This window comes from Orcinus orca, chromosome 6, assembly GCF_937001465.1.
Source record: "Orcinus orca chromosome 6, mOrcOrc1.1, whole genome shotgun sequence".
NCBI classification, from domain to species: Eukaryota; Metazoa; Chordata; class Mammalia; order Artiodactyla; family Delphinidae; genus Orcinus; species Orcinus orca.
The window spans coordinates 51491614-51510685 of NC_064564.1; the positions used below are offsets into that span (position 1 = coordinate 51491614).

The following is a 19072-nucleotide window of genomic DNA, read 5'->3' on the forward strand; positions in this document are numbered from 1 at the left end:
TAAATTGTGTCATTGTAGATTATCTACAAAGTGGATAATATGCTCATGGATCATTCAGAACTGACTGTAAATAGTTTAACTCAACCAGGATACCTGATCCTACCAGAAAATACTAAATCACTCACTTCTTAGAGGCTTAGTATTATTTTCAAACCACTCTCAAACCATTTAATACATGGAAGGGAGTAATTTCTTCTTCCTAAATTTCTCTGGCAGTTTTAATTGAAGTTTGACCTGTCAACCTTAGTTCATAGGCCTAATATGTTATTTTTTCATTTTTACCAAATAAGGCAAAATATAATTTATGATTTTAGGATAAAGTGATTATTTTAACTCTCCATTCTTAATATGTGAATGAGAGAGGTGAAATCATATATAAAAACAGAATTTACACTGAAAATCAAGGAGGTCCAATCATTATCTAAAGAGAGATAGGAAATTGTACAGTAGCCTTTGAAGAGATGCCAGAGATACATAAAGATAGAGCAAAATGGTCTACTTTTTAGATAGATTGTTTTATAGCAAGCAGTTTCAATTTACCATGTATTTTACCTATAAATATTTCACTGGGATTCTCATATATATTAGGAAGACATTTTCAATCATACTATATCAACTGACCTCCAATATTTATCTTGTTTCATATTGTTGGTCTTATATAATATCCCTGATTAATTTTTAGGCCTTGAGGTGCTATTTATTAAATTAGGGATGTAGCCCACTAAATTAATAAATTATTATTGTGGAGGCATTCTTGTCTTCTGAATGTATAAGTGCACAGCGTAAATTACTCTCAGGGAATAATTTACACATGAAGAGGCTCTGGTGGTTAAAAAAGCTTTGTGTATTTCTTATCTCTGGAAATAGTCTTGGACTAGGTGCTTAATTGGGTATCAAAGCAATTGTTTTTTCAAAGTGGTAATGATTTGTACTATTCAGTGGTGCCCAATACACTATCCTAGAACTGTGAATTAAATATAATGTTAAAAAATAACATTTTTAACCAAAAATTTCCATAAGAAACAGATTCTGTCTCAAATGAGAAAATATGCTCATGATCTTGAAAAGGCTTAGTAAGCTTTCTTTCATTGTGAGATTTTTTTTTTTTCTTAAAAGAGCTGCAATAAAGTGAACATGGAAAACACTTCAGGTCAAGGAAAAAGAAATTAGACCTTGGCTGCTGTTGCAAAAAAGATATTACTCCCCTCCCACCTTATTTTAAGTATTAAAAGGTAGAATTGAGGGCAATGCCCCTGGGCTTCTAATCTTGTGCCAATCTTTTTCTTGTCCTTGGGCTGTTCGTGTCAAATTTGTATGCTGCTTGCTTATGTGTGACACACATCTCTATCCCAAATGTAGGCATTATAAAAATTTTAAAAAGATATGGTTTTGGTAAAACATTTCCCTTGGGTCATAAACTCTGTGACAGCAGGAACCCTGTCATTCTTATATTCTTAGAGATTAACTCTGTGCATGGCACATGGAATAGGAGAAATATCATTTTGGTGAGTGAATGTATGGGTGAAATACACAGAAAAAGTGCACTATTATGGAAAAAGATCCTTAATTATTCTGAGTCTAATATTTGCAAGATGTTTGGTTATGTCTGTCCCATTATCTGTTTTTTATCCATGCATATTCTTCCTTTCCCCCCAAAATCCAGACAGCAAAGAATGAGCAATGGTTAATTTTAATTGATTTGATTATTTGAGTTTGTACATCACAAGTAAGTAAAATTCTATTGAGAAGCAACCACTGCTCCTTGACACCCTAATTACTCTTTAAAGGAGTTATATTGTGCTAGAAACATCCAAACTGGCCTCAACTTCTAACTAAACAAACCAATTGCAAATAAAAGGACTGGAGCCAAAATGATGGTGTAGGGCAGTGGCAATGGTGGTGGCAATGCTTAGGAGTTAATATCCATCCCAGACACCGTCTTCTTTTATTCTTCATCAAGCATTTTATTCGATATGATGGTGTCAATTGCTTTTCTTTTCTGCTCCTCAAAACTAACCCTATGGTGCTTCACACTGTGCTAAGTACTACAGTATGAATTTTGGTAAGATAATTGCTTTTTGTATAAATAAATGGTTTTATCCTCATCACTTCCATTTAATTTTATTTTTGTATTTAGAACTGAAAAAATTTGTCTCAAAATTTATTTGCAAACTCCTTTTTATAATTAAAAAAAATACTTTCTATAATTACATTGTCAAGTACCCAAAAAGTTGTTTCACATTTGTACCTCACTTAAAGTGCAAGGATCTTCAGATGTGCTGGGTACAAAATTAATCTGCTGTTATTTCTGTTTTGAATCCTTTTAATTAATAGCTTGTTAGAATAGGCTATAAATAATATATCGAAAGACTGGCATAAATTCCTTTGCCCAAAAGTTGAATCTACATTATTCATGGTTGTGTTATCTTTCCTTTTTTCCCCCTCCTTGTCCTTTTGTTGCAAAGAGGTCACGTAAGGACGTCCGTGGAAGGGCTCTGTGCGCCATCTACTGACGAAATCTATATTTCCAGTGTCTGGAGAAAGAAAAGAATTAACACCTCCGGTTTTTAAAGCAGTCTCTGAGAAAGGAGGAATAATGGGAAAAGACCTTCTCTGACTCTCTGGCTTATTGGTGACTCCCATAATAAATCCGAATTCAGCAAATACATAATTCAGAAAGGAGACATCAGTCCCTCAGCGCGAGTACGAGTTATAGAGAGAATCCCAAGACATCCCGGTTGGCATTGGAAGAAGTTAGCCAAACCCTTAAGTCAACTCAAACGAAGAATAGATTGGTATTTTTTCATCTGTGTGCTAAGCTAGACTCGCTGCCTAATGGTTGCCACTTTATAAGAAATGGCTTTATTTTTTTAAATTTTTATTGGAGTAGAGTTGATTTACAATGTGTTAGTTTCCTGTACAGCAAAGTGAATCAGTTATACATATACATATATCTGCTCTTTTTTATATTCTTTTCCCATATAGGTCATTACAGAGTACTGAGTAGAGTTCCCTGTGCTATACAGTAGGTCCTTATTAGTTATCTACTTTATATATAGTAGTGTGTATATGTCAATCCCAATCTCCCAATTTATCCCTCCCCCCTGCTTTCCCCCCTGGTAGTAAGTCAGAGAAAGACAAATATCATATGGTATCGCTTATATGTGGAACCTCATTTGCTTTTCAGCAGTCACTTTCAGTGTCTTGCCTGAAAGGAGGGTGTCCCGTAGGAATGGTAAGCCATGTGGCAGGTCTTTTCAGGGAGGGGGCTTTATCTGGCACCCCTAAATCATGGCATACAGGAAGTTCCTACTTTATTCTTCCCCGCACAAGGCCATGTAAGATGGTAAGAATGCAGTGGAAAAGGGGGAATTTTCCAGGTTTAATTCAGAAGGAACAAAGCACAAGTGGCCCCAGAGCAGGGACCTTTCCAGCTCCACCCCATCATGATACACTTCACCAGCTTGGGCAGAAACAGGAAGTAGGTGAGGGCAACACAGAGCCCTGTGAATGTGACCAGGGCACCAAAGAAATGGCTTTATTAATGGCACATCCAGATAACCATCAGTTTCCTATCTTATTATTCCAAAGGACTTCTCTCCAGTTTGATTATTTTATTTAAAAATTAAATAATGCATAGCGAGTAGGTCCATCCTTCACATAGATCCTAACACATAGCTCGTCAATGTGTATGTAAACTTAGTCCTTATACACACAGACACAACTACACATACACCTACAAGATGACACGCATCAATGTACATGTGGGTCAGCTGCAAAATCTAAGCTCTTGGACTTGGGTTAAAATGTTTCTATCTTCAACTGTTCTCTCCATTATATACTAAATTCAGTAAAAGGGTGGGAGGAATTGGAGTCCACAGGTAAAAGAAGCTTTCTTGGTTGTAGGTGGGAGGGAGAGAGCAGAGTATCAGTTTTAGGGCTTCAAACCGCTTCAATCGGAGGCTTGCACTGGAAATTAAAATTGGCCCGAAGCGGTCCGATGTGATGTGGGTTATCTTCGCGTGAGCAGCTGGGAGAACTGACAAATTAACGTCGAGGATCCCGGATACCCTAGCTAACCTCCTTCCCGCTATATCGCTCTCTTTAATCCAAGGGCCCATACAACTTGCTTTCGTGGTTTGAAGAAAGACAAAACGAAAAGAAGAAAGCAAGAAAGTTGAGCCAAAAAATAAAAGAGAGGCAAGTAAAGAGGGAAGGCAGGGAGAAGAGAATGGAGCCAAGAGAAAGAGTCAGAAAGAAGTTGGGAGGTAGGAAAAAGGGGAGAAAAGGAAGAAGATAAAGAGAGCAAAAAAGGAATGAGGGCAAAGAAGATGCAAGGATCCTTCTTTAACGAACCGAAGTTACACACATATTTCACTTTCAAATCAGTTGTCTAGATCTTATCCGTTTCCTTTCTAAAGGTTGTCTGTGTTGCTAAAGGAAGCTAGTCAGTACTCCTACCCCGCCCCACGCGTGGCTGCGCTGTTCTGTCCCCGGTCACCGAGACCAAGTACAACCCGAGTGGAAACCTTTGCAGGAGCGCGACTCTGGGAACACTCCTGCGACTGGTTATCACCCGGGAGCCTAACAGGATTAATACCCAGAGATGGATTACGTTGGCTGTCACCAATACGCCTAAAGATTATAATCCAATTTATGCACATTACAGCCAGTGTTAACTTTATCTGCTATTTTAAGACTCCCAGTTGCCCCGCGCGTCCTTAGAGGACAATTTGCCACGTTCTTATGCAACCCAGCAGGCTGTCAGGAGTGGGAGCCTCCCCAAGAAAACTCCCAACCTGGTCCCCGAGGGTCTGCACCCAGCACTCCCAGGTATCTCGCTTTCACCTGGGCATCAATTTGTGGTGCATCCCAGCCGGGGATTACCTACGCGGGAGGCGTTCCCTGGGAAGGAACTAGCCTTCTAGTTTCTCTCTCTTGTTCATTTCATTTAAAAATTTTCGGTGGCGGTGGCAGTGGCAGAAGGGCGGGGGTGAGTGGATGGGGAAGGGGGCCAGGGAATTGTTGCCCGGTTATAACCGTCTCAGCGACTGCTTTTAGATGCTTGTTTGTAAGGGTGGCATTTCTCTCGCTCTGTCTTTAAATAAGTTTGTTTGGGTGTGAGTTCTTGCCTTTTCAGCACAAAACCATAAAAAGACGTGGTGGAAAGTGAAAGAAAGCCCCCTCCCTCCCCCGAGCGTGCTAACTAACGCCAAAGACTTGATTTAACACCCCTTCTCCGGCGGCTGGGGGCTCTAGGCAGTGGCTACATTCCAGCAGTTTTAATCCGTTTTTTATTGTAGGGCGAGAGGAGTTTACACAGGGTCTGGGATGGCTCCCCAGCTGGCCGCTCTCCCTACTCCAGCGCCCCTTCCCCGCCCTTCTCCCTACTTCCCCCCACCCCCCAGCAGGAACCTGTTACTTTAAGCGAGGCGTTCCAGTGTGGCGGTGCGGGCTGCCGGGGTTTCGGGTGGGTGGCCGGTGATTGGCTCTTTCGAGCTCCCCCTGGCTCGCTCGCTCTGCCTCCCCGCCCGCTCCGCCCCGCCCGCGCGCCCTCCCTCCGCCCCGTAAGGCTCGGAGCCCCGGTGTCAGGCGCCACGGCGCATGCTCCGGAATCTCATCCTCTGGCCCTGGAGCTGCTGCTGCTGCTGCTGCTTTTGCTTTTGGGGCTGAGTTTAATAAGCGAGCGAGCGAGCGAGCAAGCGAACGCGGGGGGAAAAAGGCAGAGAATGTCCGCCATCTACCCTCCGCTCCTGGGCGCGCTCTCATTCATAGCAGCCTCTTCATGAATTACAGCTGAGGGGGGCGGGGGAGGGGGGGGTACCACACAACACCCCAGCAAACCTCCGGGCCCCCAGGCATGGCTAGCTCGGTAAGTACATACAAAAATAATAATAAAAGACCCCCACCCCCCGCCTTTCCTCCCTCGCCCTGCGCCGCCGCCGCCGCAGCCCAGACAGCGCCAGCGCTCCGCGGTTCCAATTAGAGAAAGGTTGGTACGGCTTGCAGGGAGCTGCTGCCTCTCCCTCAGCCTCCGCTCCCCTCCCTCCCTCCCCCCCCCGGCGCGCGCACACACACACACACACACACACACACATACACACTCACACACTAACACACACTCGCCCCTCCACCCCCTGCGCCTCCCTCCTCGCCTCTCTTTGCAATCGCAAGAAGCGCACTCTCGCTCACACGCGCGCACTCACACACACACTCACACACGGTGGAAGGAGGCGAATAATAACTCAGCCATATTTCAGCTGCCGCCGCCGCCGGGAGCCGCGGGCACAGTCCGGGGACGCGGCGAGCAGCCTCGCCGGCCGCTACGATGGTGCGTTCTCCGCGGCGCGCGAGTGTGAGCTGGAGTGTGCGGGCTGACAGCGGCGGGGCCGCACGCAACTTTGCCCCCGCGCCGGGCTGTGCGCAGTCGGGGCTCGGCGGCTGTCCGTCCGCCGCCCTGCCTTTCCGAATTTCATTTTTTGGGGGAGGTGGGAGGTACTTTGGGGCCACTTTGGCTCTTGGAAGTGTGTTGCGGGGGCTCTCTGGCCTCGCCGATCGCGTGGGGCTTTTCGCCGGGGGGGGGTTGCGGGGTGCCTTAAGTTATGGACGCCTCGGCGTGTTTTCCTGCGGGCGTGTGTGTGTGCGTGCGTGTGTGTGTGTGACGACGTCTCACTTTTGTTGTGCACGAACCCCGTGGTAAGAGCACGGGAGTTTGTGCCCATCGGCGGAGGCTGCCTGTAGTTTCCATTCCGCCTGGCACAGCGCTCCACACGCACGCACACACACACGTACACAAAGACTTCCTCGGCGTGTGCCTGTCGCCGCGGCACTTTCGGGGTGGGGGCTCGCCAGAACCCCCCTCGGGAGTCCCAGTTACCTCCCCTCCCACGCCGGGCAACCGCCCGGGCATTGCCTCCTAATTGTCTCTAATTTGTTTCCGATGCATTCGTTGTCGTGCTTGTAGTGGATGAGCGTGCTCGCCCCTCTTTACCCCCCAACAACCAGACCCCTCTTCCCGATCGGGGGTAACATTCCGTTACAATCCCGGCGGGTGTGGATGCGGGCCCGGGGGCGTGTATTTGGGGGTGTGGGGTGTGCGCGCCCACGCGCGTGAAACGTGGATGCAGAGGGCACCGCCGTTTCCTTTTATGTGCGTTTCAAGAAGGAGGAAAAAAAATGTCAGGCGCAACGTTCAGTGTCGAACGGTCGCCTTCCTGTTGTTCACGGCTGTCTCTCCTCCCCCCTGCCCGCAGTGTGCCGTGCAGGTGAAGCTGGAGCTGGGGCACCGCGCCCAGGTGAGGAAAAAACCCACCGTGGAAGGCTTCACCCACGACTGGATGGTGTTCGTGCGCGGGCCGGAGCACAGTAACATACAGCACTTTGTGGAGAAAGTCGTCTTCCACTTGCACGAAAGCTTTCCTAGGCCAAAAAGAGGTAGGGCTCGAATACAAAAGGAGCTTGATAAAAAATGTCTTTGCTGGAGGAGGAAACAATCGCTTGGCCCGGGCGGTCCCCCTGCCCCTCTCCCCGCCCCCCGCGTCGCGCTCGCTGGCGTAGCTCGGGACCGGGGTGCGCGGCGCCGCGCTGGCCAGGTCCCCGCTCCCGCCCGCGCGCGCGCCACTTCGGCTCCGTGAAAGTCACCGCAGAGAAAGGACTGTCAGGTGTCGAGTGTTTATTCATCCCAAGCCAGCCCTCACCGGTCCTCTGGGGTTAGCCGCGGGTTCTGCGGGGAAGGTGCAATTAGTTGTTGGGTTTGGAGGCGTGGGGAGCGGGGCTGGAGGGAATAAACAGCTTGCGCCTTTTTTTTTTAAACCTGGAGAAATTGAGATTTACCTGTGTTGTTAGCAGAGGATGCATGGGATGTACTTATTGTTCCCTCTTGAGAAGTCGCCTGTCTTTAGGGTCTTCTCTGCCTTCTTCCCTGTGTATGAGGCTTTAGGTACCAGTTGTCATAGACTTTTCTTTTTGTGGGTTAGCCACCCCGACCTCCCACTGTCAGGATTTTATGTTCGGTTTGGGGGGGGCACTTACTGGTCCCTGGCTCCCCGATGGCACTTGGTTGCTCATTCGATTTTGAGCAGCGTTCAGAAGTGTCTGCCCCATGTGATCTGCAGGGAAGAGTCCCTGCAAAGGTCGAAGCTAAGTTTCAGAGCAACGGTGTTGTCTTGCCTTCTGCTTCATTCCTTCCTCACCTTGGTTTTTAGCCTTGGTGTCTGGTTTGCATAATTCTGCTCAGCCTCTGCGGTCCCAAACATTTTCCATAAAGGACAGTTTTGAAAAAAGAGGAACAGAGTGTTATTTTACAAGAAATTTAAAGAGGGTTTGAGAAATCTCCATTTCTGTTCCCTTCAGCCTCTGGAAAGCTACTGTCTGGTTGTTTTAGTTGGATTAGTGGAGGTAACAGTACAAATACAATAAGGTGCTTTGTTTGTGAGCAGGTTTATTTATCTAAGTCGACACAATGGTTAGTAGTTATCTTCCATTTGATCTGTAATCTTTATTGGCATCTAGAACTCCTGCAGTTTCTTAGCTTAACATCATAATAAATCCATCTGCTTAGAGCTATGTGGAAATTATTGAACATTCAGGGGCTTGAATAAAGAAAGGAGAAATGCTCTGTGCCTTAGAGGTGGCAGAGGTTTATGTTAATGCTTATTTTTGTTTCCAGAGCTCTTGTAATGGGACTTAGGATTGTATGTTTTGCCTATAGTGGTTTGTTTTATAGCTGCTCTTGAAAACTCAAACAGTTGAATTTGATGTGCTTTGCTGGATGGTTAATAAATGAATCCACCATCTAATAGAGGGGTAGGGGTATATGCATGGTCTATCGGAAATAACATTTAGATTTTGTTAGCATTTTATATCAGAATATAGCCAGAGATATTATACTTAAATTTTCCTCCGAACTGTAATGAAGATGAGTATTGTCAAGTTTCTGTCATTATGTGAGGTTGGGTCTGATGCTTTTTGGAATCTCGCTTTCCCTTTTCCATGTGTCCATAGAGCCACAGCAGAGGAGTTTAAACAAAAGAAACCACCTTCTAAGATCCTTTGTACACACTGTTACAACTACTTGCTGTTGTACATTTCAAGGTGAAATACCCTTAACAACAACAACAACAAAAGCAATATTTATTATGTTAGGAAAAACTAAGCCAGCTGGCCGAAGATGTAGCTTTTAAGATAACTTTGTTTAGGCACCTTAACAATCAACAAATTGGCATTATGAAATTAAAGATGATCAACCTCTCCATATTTCACCACTGTTTCTCTGCTTCAGTGGGTGTGTGTGGTGACGTTTGCTTTTATTTCCCATACTTAATGATTTTCTGTCCAGCCTGAGGGTACCTGAGAGTGCTGTCTGTACAGTCCACACCTGGGAGTTTTGTTGCTAGGTGTGGTAAGTGGCTTGATAACACTGATGTCTTCTCAGACGCCTCTAGTGAGAGATGTCTGCTTGTTGGTTGGGCTCTTCAATTTTTATTCTCAACTGTGGAGTTTCTTTATGTAGCCTATAAGCCATTGTTTCAAAATGTTTATTTTTGGATTTTTATTTGTATGTGTGCTTCCCATGATGTGACAAGTCCTGGGAAAAATGCCAGCTTACATAGCCCAGGAGAGACCTTGTCATACTGTAATTACACATGATTCAGATTGCAAGAGAAGGTTTCTCTGTTCATTGGGAATAGTTAGTTGTAAATTAAGGTAACACCAAACATTCCACCTAATCCTGGGACTTATTTTTTGGCTTATAAGGTCTTTCGAAATGATAAGAATAAATACAGAATAAGAATGCCAGGCATTTCTAAGTCTACTTCCATACTTTTTTAAGGTGTTATATTTTTGATATTATGGACTATAAACAGGAGGATTGCAAATGGGAGAAACTGCAAAAATGGTTTTGTGAAAAATCTGAGTTACAAGAAATGCACATACTGTAAACTGTAAATGGCTATTAATAATGACAATTTAAATCACTTTCAATATATACGGTAGTTGATAAACAGAAGTGGGCTTAGATCTGAGGATGAACTGCTCAAGCCACAAAAATGGATGAGTTCTTAGTTTCATAAATCTTTGGTTTGGAAAAGCGAATTGATTTTCAGGTTGATTTCCTTTATTTCACAGTAATATTATGAGAACTTGTAGAGGAGGAAATTACAGTAAGTTCAACTTGTTGCCCAGTGAGAATTATGTATACAATTTCAGAATTGAGCTAATTGGACTTGAATTAATAAGGTTTTATTCTGTCCTAAAGACAGTTTCAATTTAAAACTACTAGCACAAAGTTCTAAAAGAAGATTTTGATGAAATAGTGAAGACTGGAATAGCCATTAGCCATTACAGAATCGGCAGGTCAAACTATAATGCATTTTAAAACTATCTACTTGCAAAAAAAGACTATATTTTATTTATTAGTATCAAAGATTTATAATAGTCTGATATGACTGAAATGCAGTCATATTCAAAACATTTCATTTAAAATATTAATGTTTTCATTTTCAGCATGATGTGAATTTGAGTGAACTTTCTTTCCAATTATTGCCATCCTTACTATTGCAGTCTGTTCCATTGACATTTATGATATGAAATCTGTTGCTTATTATTTTCTGTAAGCTAATTTGGCTACTGGTATGATTTGATAGCTTTTTATTTGTAGCCTTAGTCCTTTGAGTGGGCAGATAAAGCATGATAAATTTACACTTATAACTTTCCTTTGATTTAAGTGTTTGAGCCCAGCTTTACTGTGTAGTTCTGATTTGTGTTAAATAGTTTTCCGAAATAATTTGAATAACTTTTTATCAGGGTATCTAAAATTTGAGGGGTTACTAGTTGAAAATACGATGTGCACCTGAAGTATTTTCTCTCCTGAGGTATTTAAAAGGTTTATGGAAAAAACAAAGATGGGTGACTACTGACACATTCAGTGAGTCTTCTGAGATTTGTGTAGAGTTCTGTATGGAATTAAGATGACCAGTGAGAACAGTTTTACAACTTGACATTTTGAAGCAACATAAAGTATAATTCACCAATTAAAAAGCTGAATTGCTGGAGAAAATCTCATGTGCGGTTAGTGAGAATGTAAACTGGGCACGGACATTTTGGAGGGCATTTGGCAAAATCTATTAAGATTTTAAATGTTTATACACATCAGCCCAGCAATTTTACTTATAGGTATTTTCCAACAGATATGGGGTCACAAATCCACAAAGTTACAGCATATTTTTTGTGACTCTATTTTGATAGCAAACATTTGGAAGCAAGCCATAGAAGGGACCTCAACTGGGTACAGTTAGATTATGGTAATCTACTAAAAAAGAGGGTAAATCTATTTGTAGATAAAGAAAGATCTTCAAGAGATGGTAGGTGAAATAAGGCAAGTAGCTAAATCACTGTGATCCCATTTAAAAAATGTGTTTATACAGATAAAAAGTATATGTGTTTATACAGATAAAAAGTATGTGTGTGTATGTGTGTAAATAAATAAATTCTGCATGAATGGGCACCAAACTTTTACTAATAGTTTTCTTTAGTGGATGCTATGGTATTGGTGGTGATGAGGAGGTTTTTTTTTTGTAGTGTTTGATTTTTTAAAATAAATGTTAATTCTTTACATTTAAAGCATTCCAATGAGCACTTATTACTTTTTAAGATGAAAAAACAAGAGTAAAGTCCCAATATACACTACGCCTTTCAGAGAGGGATTACCACGTAGCTCTCTAAAAGTGACCTTGAACTGTCTTGGGTAGATATCATTGCCCAGTGATAATTAGGGTTAGGAATTTCTGTGCAAATTGCATCTATTAATATTGACTGTATTCAAACTTAACCAGAAATAGTTTGAACAAATTACTTATTAATTTGTTTAAAGATAACAACCATCAACCTATTAGGTTAGCACATAAATACTATTTTAATGAAAAATTATTTTCTAAAACATAAAGAAGAGTGAGAAGAGTGGCATCATTTATTTTTGTGTGTGTGTGCAAATCTCTAACATTTTCCTTAATAGAAGACAACTGGGTCTGCTTATGTCTTTTATATTCAGTCTGTTGTGTTATCACACATCATGTAGCCTCTGGAAAACTCCACTGTACACTCAGGAGAGAATGAGAGTAAAAATGGCAAATAGTGTCTTAGAGTTGTTATGAAAATAGCTTTAATTTTGCCAGTTCCTGGAAAAGATTTTGGGCATCCTGGGGTCCCCAGACTTGTTCACGGAGAACCTCTAATATAAAATATTCAACTTACAACTTGGCACAGATAAACTGCCCTGTTATGTGGAAGCTAATTTTCTTTGTAACCATTATTATTGTTGCTAATAAAAATACTTGGGCTTCCTTGGTGGCGCAGTGGTTGAGAGTCCGCCTGCCGATGCAGGGGACACGGGTTCGTGCCCTGGTCCAGGAAGATCCCACATGCTGTGGAGCGGCTGGGCCCGTGAGCCATGGCCGCTGAGCCTGCGCGTCCGGAGCCTGTGCTCCGCAACGGGAGAGGCCACACAGTGAGAGGCCCGTGTACCGCCAAAAAAAAAAAAAAAACCATTTCCTGAAAGAGAAAAGATAAATCTTCCAAGGTATTTGCATGGTTAAATTCCAGTGTAACAATTATCTAGTGATTTTTTTTTTTCCTAAAAGGAAAATCCAAACTTGGTTTTACTGGCTATATTTTACAGTTAACATTACTGTCCGTTTTATGGTGCAGAAGCCTTTTACATCTATTATTTTAGGTAACCCTCTGTAGAAGTACCTCTGGGAGGTAGATAGGGCAGGGGGAATCCATTGGTTTCATAATTTTTCTTTAAAGATTTTTTGTTCCTTTGTTCTTTGACATTTCCTTCTAATGGTCTTCTATGGATCAACCTTAGCCCTTTAGCTCTTTTCCCGGTCATCTATTACAGATGATCCCCACTACTTAACACAGATTTTACAGTTCTAAGATGTGGAGCTTTTTTTGTTTTTTATCTCTTAGTGACTTAAGTCTTCAAAAGAGAACTTGGAAAGTTTAGATATTTGGCAATGGGGGGGAATTTTTAAACACAATTATAGCAATTATGTAATTAAGCAAGGACTCGATATATTACTGAACTTACTGGACTTTAATCTTTATTGTCCAGACTTCAGGATATTTTTGATCTCTAAAACAATGTTTCACACTGTCCTAATGGAAATACTATAGAATTCTGTGGGTTTTTTCCCCTTGGTTTTTATACTTTCTTTTTGTTTTTATGTTTTTACTACTCAGTGAAGCAGCTAACATGTAGAAGGAGAGGTTCTCTTGTCTCAGTGATACAAATTAATATTCTTTTAAAACATTTTATTTTGTGTGTGTGTGGCCAGAGTGTCTTTACTTCTTTCTTTTCCTCATAATGTATATTTTAATGCTTTAATCTTCTATTCTCTTGTATTTTGTGGTTCTCCTTATTTTGTTTGTAGTGCTGTATTCATTTTTGGGAATATGATTTGTCTGAAAAGAGTTTTTGCATAAATAATTTCCCACTGATGATATTACAGGTACTTGACAAGTTTTTGTTATGTTATAGATCATAGAAATTGAGAAATTACATTGCACAGTTGTACAATTCAGCTTTTATGAAGAATGCAAACATTAATTTTTTTACATGCAAATGAAAATTGTATTTTCTAATTTATACATATGTGTTCACTGTAGAAAAACCAAACCATAGAAATATAAAGAAGGAGTTACCTGAAAATTCTTCATAGATAACCATAATTAATATTTTGGTAGGCATCTTTTTATATTTATGTATACACACAAATATAAATTAACTTTAAATTAACATTAATTCATTCAACAAGTGTTTTTTGGAGCTCCTATTATGTGTCTAGAATACTTCTAGGAGTTGGGGATGAAACACAGATGAGCATTCCTACCCTCATGTTATGTGGTAGGATATCTTTTTAAAGCTGAATTTGATGGTATCACATTAAATATAGATTTATTTATTTGAACATTTATATTGTTCTTAGTTTTAATTTGTTATGAACAATGCTATGATGAACATCCTAGATATTCATTTTAATGGTTTTTCCAATAATTTCCTTATGTATATAGATTTTACATTTTGATATTCATTACCAAACTTCCCTTCAAAAGTATTGTACCAGTTTATACTTCCCTAGGAGTTGGGAGACTGCCCATTTCCCCACGTGGTTGCCAATACTGGGGATTAAAAGATTTTTTTTTATCTTTGCCAATCTGCTGCATGAAATGATACCTCATTTTTATTTGCATTTATTTGATTAGTAATGCCACATATCTTTATGTGTTTATATATTTACTATTGCTGTTTGTAATATGCTTGTTTTGTGCCCTTTTCGTATTTCTGGAAAAAAAGGGGGGGGCGTATAGGAAAATACAAAGGGAAGAATGATAGAGCAAATATTCAGATCCCCACTGCCAAGAATGAACAGATGTTTGCATTTTATCATGTTTGATTCCTTGTTGATTTTTAGGGAATCAAGTATTATAGATGTGGCTCGAGTGTTTAAATATTTCCCAACCTTTTCTTCCAACTCTTCAGCCTTTTCCCCATCTATTTATGTACATTTGCACATTTATATTGCTACAGGTAGTAGCATATTGTGTCTTAAAATCTTCATGAAAAGTATCATACCGGGTGAATCTTTTTTTTCAACTGAGATATAACTCATATACCATAAAATTCACCCCTTTAAAGTGTAAAATTCAGTGTTTTTTCAATATATTCATAAGATTGTGCAACAATTACTATTTAATTCCAGAACATTTCCTTGAGTAAATAATTTTGCATCTTGCTTTTCCCCCGTACTCAATATGTTTTTGAACGTTTTGCCATTTCATCTTTAGAGAGCCAACTCATTCCCTTTAATTTTTTCTGCTTAGTATTTTGTTGTAGGAGTATGTTCTATGCTTACTTTTCTGTTCTTCTGTTAAGGACTATATAGGTCATTTTCTGTTCTGTGCAGTGAATATCTTTGTACTTGGTACCTTGTACGAATGAAAAAGATTTTGGATATAGGCCTAGAATACCAGTTTATGTGTGTTTCCATTTGCATTAGACATTGTCAGATTGCTCCACAAAGCAGTTGTGACAGTTCATACTCTGTCAGGGAATGAGTATCATTTTCTCTACATCTTTGCCAATGTAGGATATTTTAAGATTTGTTACTTTTGATATTAGTTGAAATACGGTGTCTTTTTGTTTTTATTGGCATTTCTGTGCTTCCTAACGGGGTTAAACATTTTCTATATGTTTACTGACCATTTAGATTTCCTCTGTATTGACTTCTTTTTATATCCTTTGTCTTAAAAAAAAAAAGAAGATTGGGATGTTTGTCTTTTTCTTATCTGTGGGATGTTAATCCTTTGTTATTTGTGTGGAAAACATCTTGTCCCATTTTTGTTTCTGTTTCTTGTAGCCTAATGTATGGTATCTTTTTGTCATACATAAGTTTTTAATTTTGTCAAATTGATCTGTTTTATTTTGTTTTCCTGTCTGGTTTTGGGGTTTTGTTGAAGAATATAATTTGTGGGCATGGTAATGTGCTTAACCAATAGGCTTCATATGTGTAGGATACAGTGAAAGGACTGGGGGAGATGTAAATAACAGAAAGAGGAGGTCCCTGCCTTCAGTGTGCTTGTGTCTTTCAGAGCTGGAAAGGACACTTGAGATTCTTCATCTTTGTTTACCCTCTCATTTTACTTTTAATCGGAAGCCTAGAAATGTGAAGTGATCTTGCATGTAGACACAATGGTCACAAGTATGCTGGTGCAAAGATAACTAGTAATAAATGGTGGTAAATGTTTACTTTTGAAACACTGAGTAATTATTCACTTATATTAGCAGACACATGTTCAGCCATAACCGCTTTTGTAGACATGATCTAGGACTTAATTAAGTGGTGGTAACCATGGTAGGTACTGTTTAAAAGGAAGAGGTTCTCTAGCTGCTTTCAGGCAAAATCAAATTCATTTTATGGATTAATTGAAGGTTTTCCTTTGAGATTAAATCATTAGGAAAAATTGTGATGGAATGGTAGGTATTCCCTGATATGTTGTACCCCCTCCATCATAAGATTGCAGTTCCTTGAAGGATGCAGAACATTGTGTTAAGAAATAATGTTGCATGACCTAATCCTTTTAACTTAAGTGTGTTACGTTTGTAATGACTGAGGCCTGAAGAAGGCCTCAATTCCGTTTATCATGGAATTTCTAAAAAGATAAGGCTAGCATCTGGGTGTGATTTAGTTGGTATGTAGTAGTTAACGATTAACTTTTTGGATAAAATCAAGGCACCATCATTTTTTTATGAAAGAAAATTATGACTTGTCTTGAACTTAATTCTGAGGGCCATTTATTTAAAATAATGTTCATAAGTGATTATAAAGATGATCAGTTGAATTTAATTAGTTACTACCCAAGTTAGAAGATTGATATTCTCAGAGCCAAATAAATTTTAATATATTTAATTTTGCCAAACATGAATTTTTTTCGTTGTTCCTTTCCAGCAGAAATCATTAGTTGGTTATTTTCCCATCAATACCAGGCCAAATGTTATGTGCATGTATTGATTTTTAAAAGCAAAATATACATTAACAATTTCCTAAAATATTAATATAATAACAGTGGCCTAGACAGTAGAGAGATTTACTTTCTTCTTAATGTTTCTGGATGTAAATTTAGTCAGCATGATGCCTTTAATTTTTACAGATAGGTTTTATGCTCTCCTTCCCCTTTCCTCTCAGGGTGGTGTTGGGGAAGATTAACGTCAGATTATTCCAGGTGTCTATTTATTTTGGTAAGCATTTATAACATCTTGAGTGTTTAAAAACAAGGTTCATTGTAGACTTCATGTCATCCATACCTTTTACCCGAAATACTCCATTCATACGAGTTGCTGCATAATGAAAGCTTTCTTTGTGTTGAAGAAATATTCTTCTATTTTACAAAATGTTTTTTTTCGTTTGAGTTCTCTCCTTGTTCCTATAATATAAGCAGCTGTTTTGTACTGACTGTTATTGAAAAACAGAGAGTCAGGCTATTGGGATTTGGTTGCTTTTAGTGGGATAGGTTATGCAAAATGTTGACATAGCTCCAGATTGTCTTATCATGGTTGTTTTATGACTTTTCCTACCTGTGCCCACAAGTAGCACAGAGCAGTGGGCAGCTACTTTCCTCATCATATGGAGCACCAGGCATGCATTACATGTTTCAGCCAGTCCAGCGCTCACCTCTCCTTGTGTACATATCTATTGTTCCTGCTGTGTTGCATTAGAGTTACACATCCAAGGAGATGGGACGTATAGCATCACTGTGGATAGTACTCATACCTTTCATCAATGTAGTCTATAGACAGTAGACCTTTTGGGCAAAAGTATAACATCAAAGAGGATATCACAAGTCAGAAAGAGTTTGAGAATCCTGATTTAAGCATCCCCTTTTCTAAGTGATAAATTATTACTCTGTCTTCTGAAACTTATTTCTTCTGTACCTCTAATAACTGGCTTTGTATAAACAGAACCACCACTTGAATTCAGCAGGAAACATTGTGTCCGCTGAGAATCACATTTTCTAGAATGGGTTTTAGCTTATTAGTTATAGGCAAAAATGAATTTTTCTCCTCTTCTATCTTTCCTCCCTGATTCTTTCTTACCTACTCCAAGTGCTTGTTTAAAAGCTGGACACAAATTTGAGCAACTTGGACAGGTCGATCATTTTTTTACTACTTAATCCATGAAATACAACTAGCCTTTTACCTTTAAAAATAGGAGTCAGATTTATTCCAGTAACTGGTACGAGCAGTATTTAGCAGTGCAGCAGGAAAGGCTCTGGCCTGGGAGGCAAAAGGGATGTGTTTGGACTGAGTAAGCTCTGTGTTTGGGCTTTTCCAGCTCTGAAATATTATTTTTCCTTAGTTTTTAAAAAAGGATAAATTCTGAGTGTGTCATTGATCTAGTGTTTTTATAATGATGAAATAACTACCACTTATTACATATCAACTGTATATTGGTTATCATGTTAGGCAATAGGCATGTGCTCATGTGTTTGCTCACTTTTCATAAATGTAGTAATTTGGACAAGGATTTTTTGGAAAAAAAAACAAAATGTTGATATGAACTTCAGTATAGTGGAATTTTACCATTTAAATGGTGTGTGAACACCCATTTTACCATGGGTAAAAGACTTGTTGAATATCAGAGAAATAGAAGATAACATGGGTAATTCACCAAGTAGGTTAAGTTTTGGTTATGAAAAGTTACTTTCTGACTATATTGGTGCCATTTATATCAACTATCAACTACTTTTTGTAGGTTGGAGCAGTCCAAGAACTCATGAGACTCTGTGTTTATTTGAAACTTCTTCTTCAAATGTGGCTCTTGACCAGGTCATTAGATCACTGTGTTTTTTTCTTGAAAGTTGACTGACTTTTTTTTTTTTAATTTCATATAACATAGGCCAGACCTTGAAATTTTGTCACTTGTTTTGCTTTTTTGAAGTATCATGTTTCACATAACTATTAGTGTTTCTGTTATCAATAGAATAATAACTGGGGACTTGGGCTTAAATTATCATGTGAACAGGTTAGAAGAAAGTATGTCAAATCTTTGATCACTCAACATACTTGCAGGGTTTTCTGTTTAATAATTCAGATGCTTAATTGAAGTTGCCTTGAAAAGCAAGTACACTTTCAGTCTTTACTTGCAGCATGCTGCATAACTTTTAGGTTAAAGAAAAATAATTCTTGTTATCATTACAACTTGTTAAAGGGAATTGTCAAGTGACTGACTAGAGCCAAGGATTTAACTTATACAAAAATACTCAAATGCAAACATTTTAAAGAGAGCAGCAAATAAATGAGAATATACTTATGTTGTAAAGGCTGCACAGTAGTTCGTAGTTAATGCTACTTAATATCTTTCTGTGGAGTCTCTTTTTTGTGATTTATCATGATCATTGATTTTAGTAGGATTTAGTCCATTTTCTTTATACCAGAATGTTCAGAGTTGTTCATCTTTACCCACATTTGGAGAATTGTATGACAGATAAAAATACATCAGTGAAAAGATGG

The 19072-nt window shown here is 39.6% G+C and overlaps 1 protein-coding gene across 2 annotated transcripts in view; it reads left to right on the top strand.

The window, feature by feature from the left end:
- The first annotated feature begins 5602 nt into the window (after positions 1-5602).
- Positions 5603-19072, top strand: part of MLLT3 (MLLT3 super elongation complex subunit) — a 264885-nt gene continuing 251415 nt past the window's right edge. Inside the window, exons 1-2 of one of the 2 annotated variants that reach the window (XM_004286220.4) lie at positions 5603-5872; positions 7254-7434. In XM_004286220.4, the coding sequence (XP_004286268.1) occupies positions 5861-5872; positions 7254-7434 (193 nt within the window). In that variant the 5' untranslated portion in view covers positions 5603-5860. Of the gene's footprint in view, positions 5873-6115; positions 6332-7253; positions 7435-19072 lie in introns of those variants that run through there. The other variant, XM_004286221.2, reaches the window with a different exon arrangement.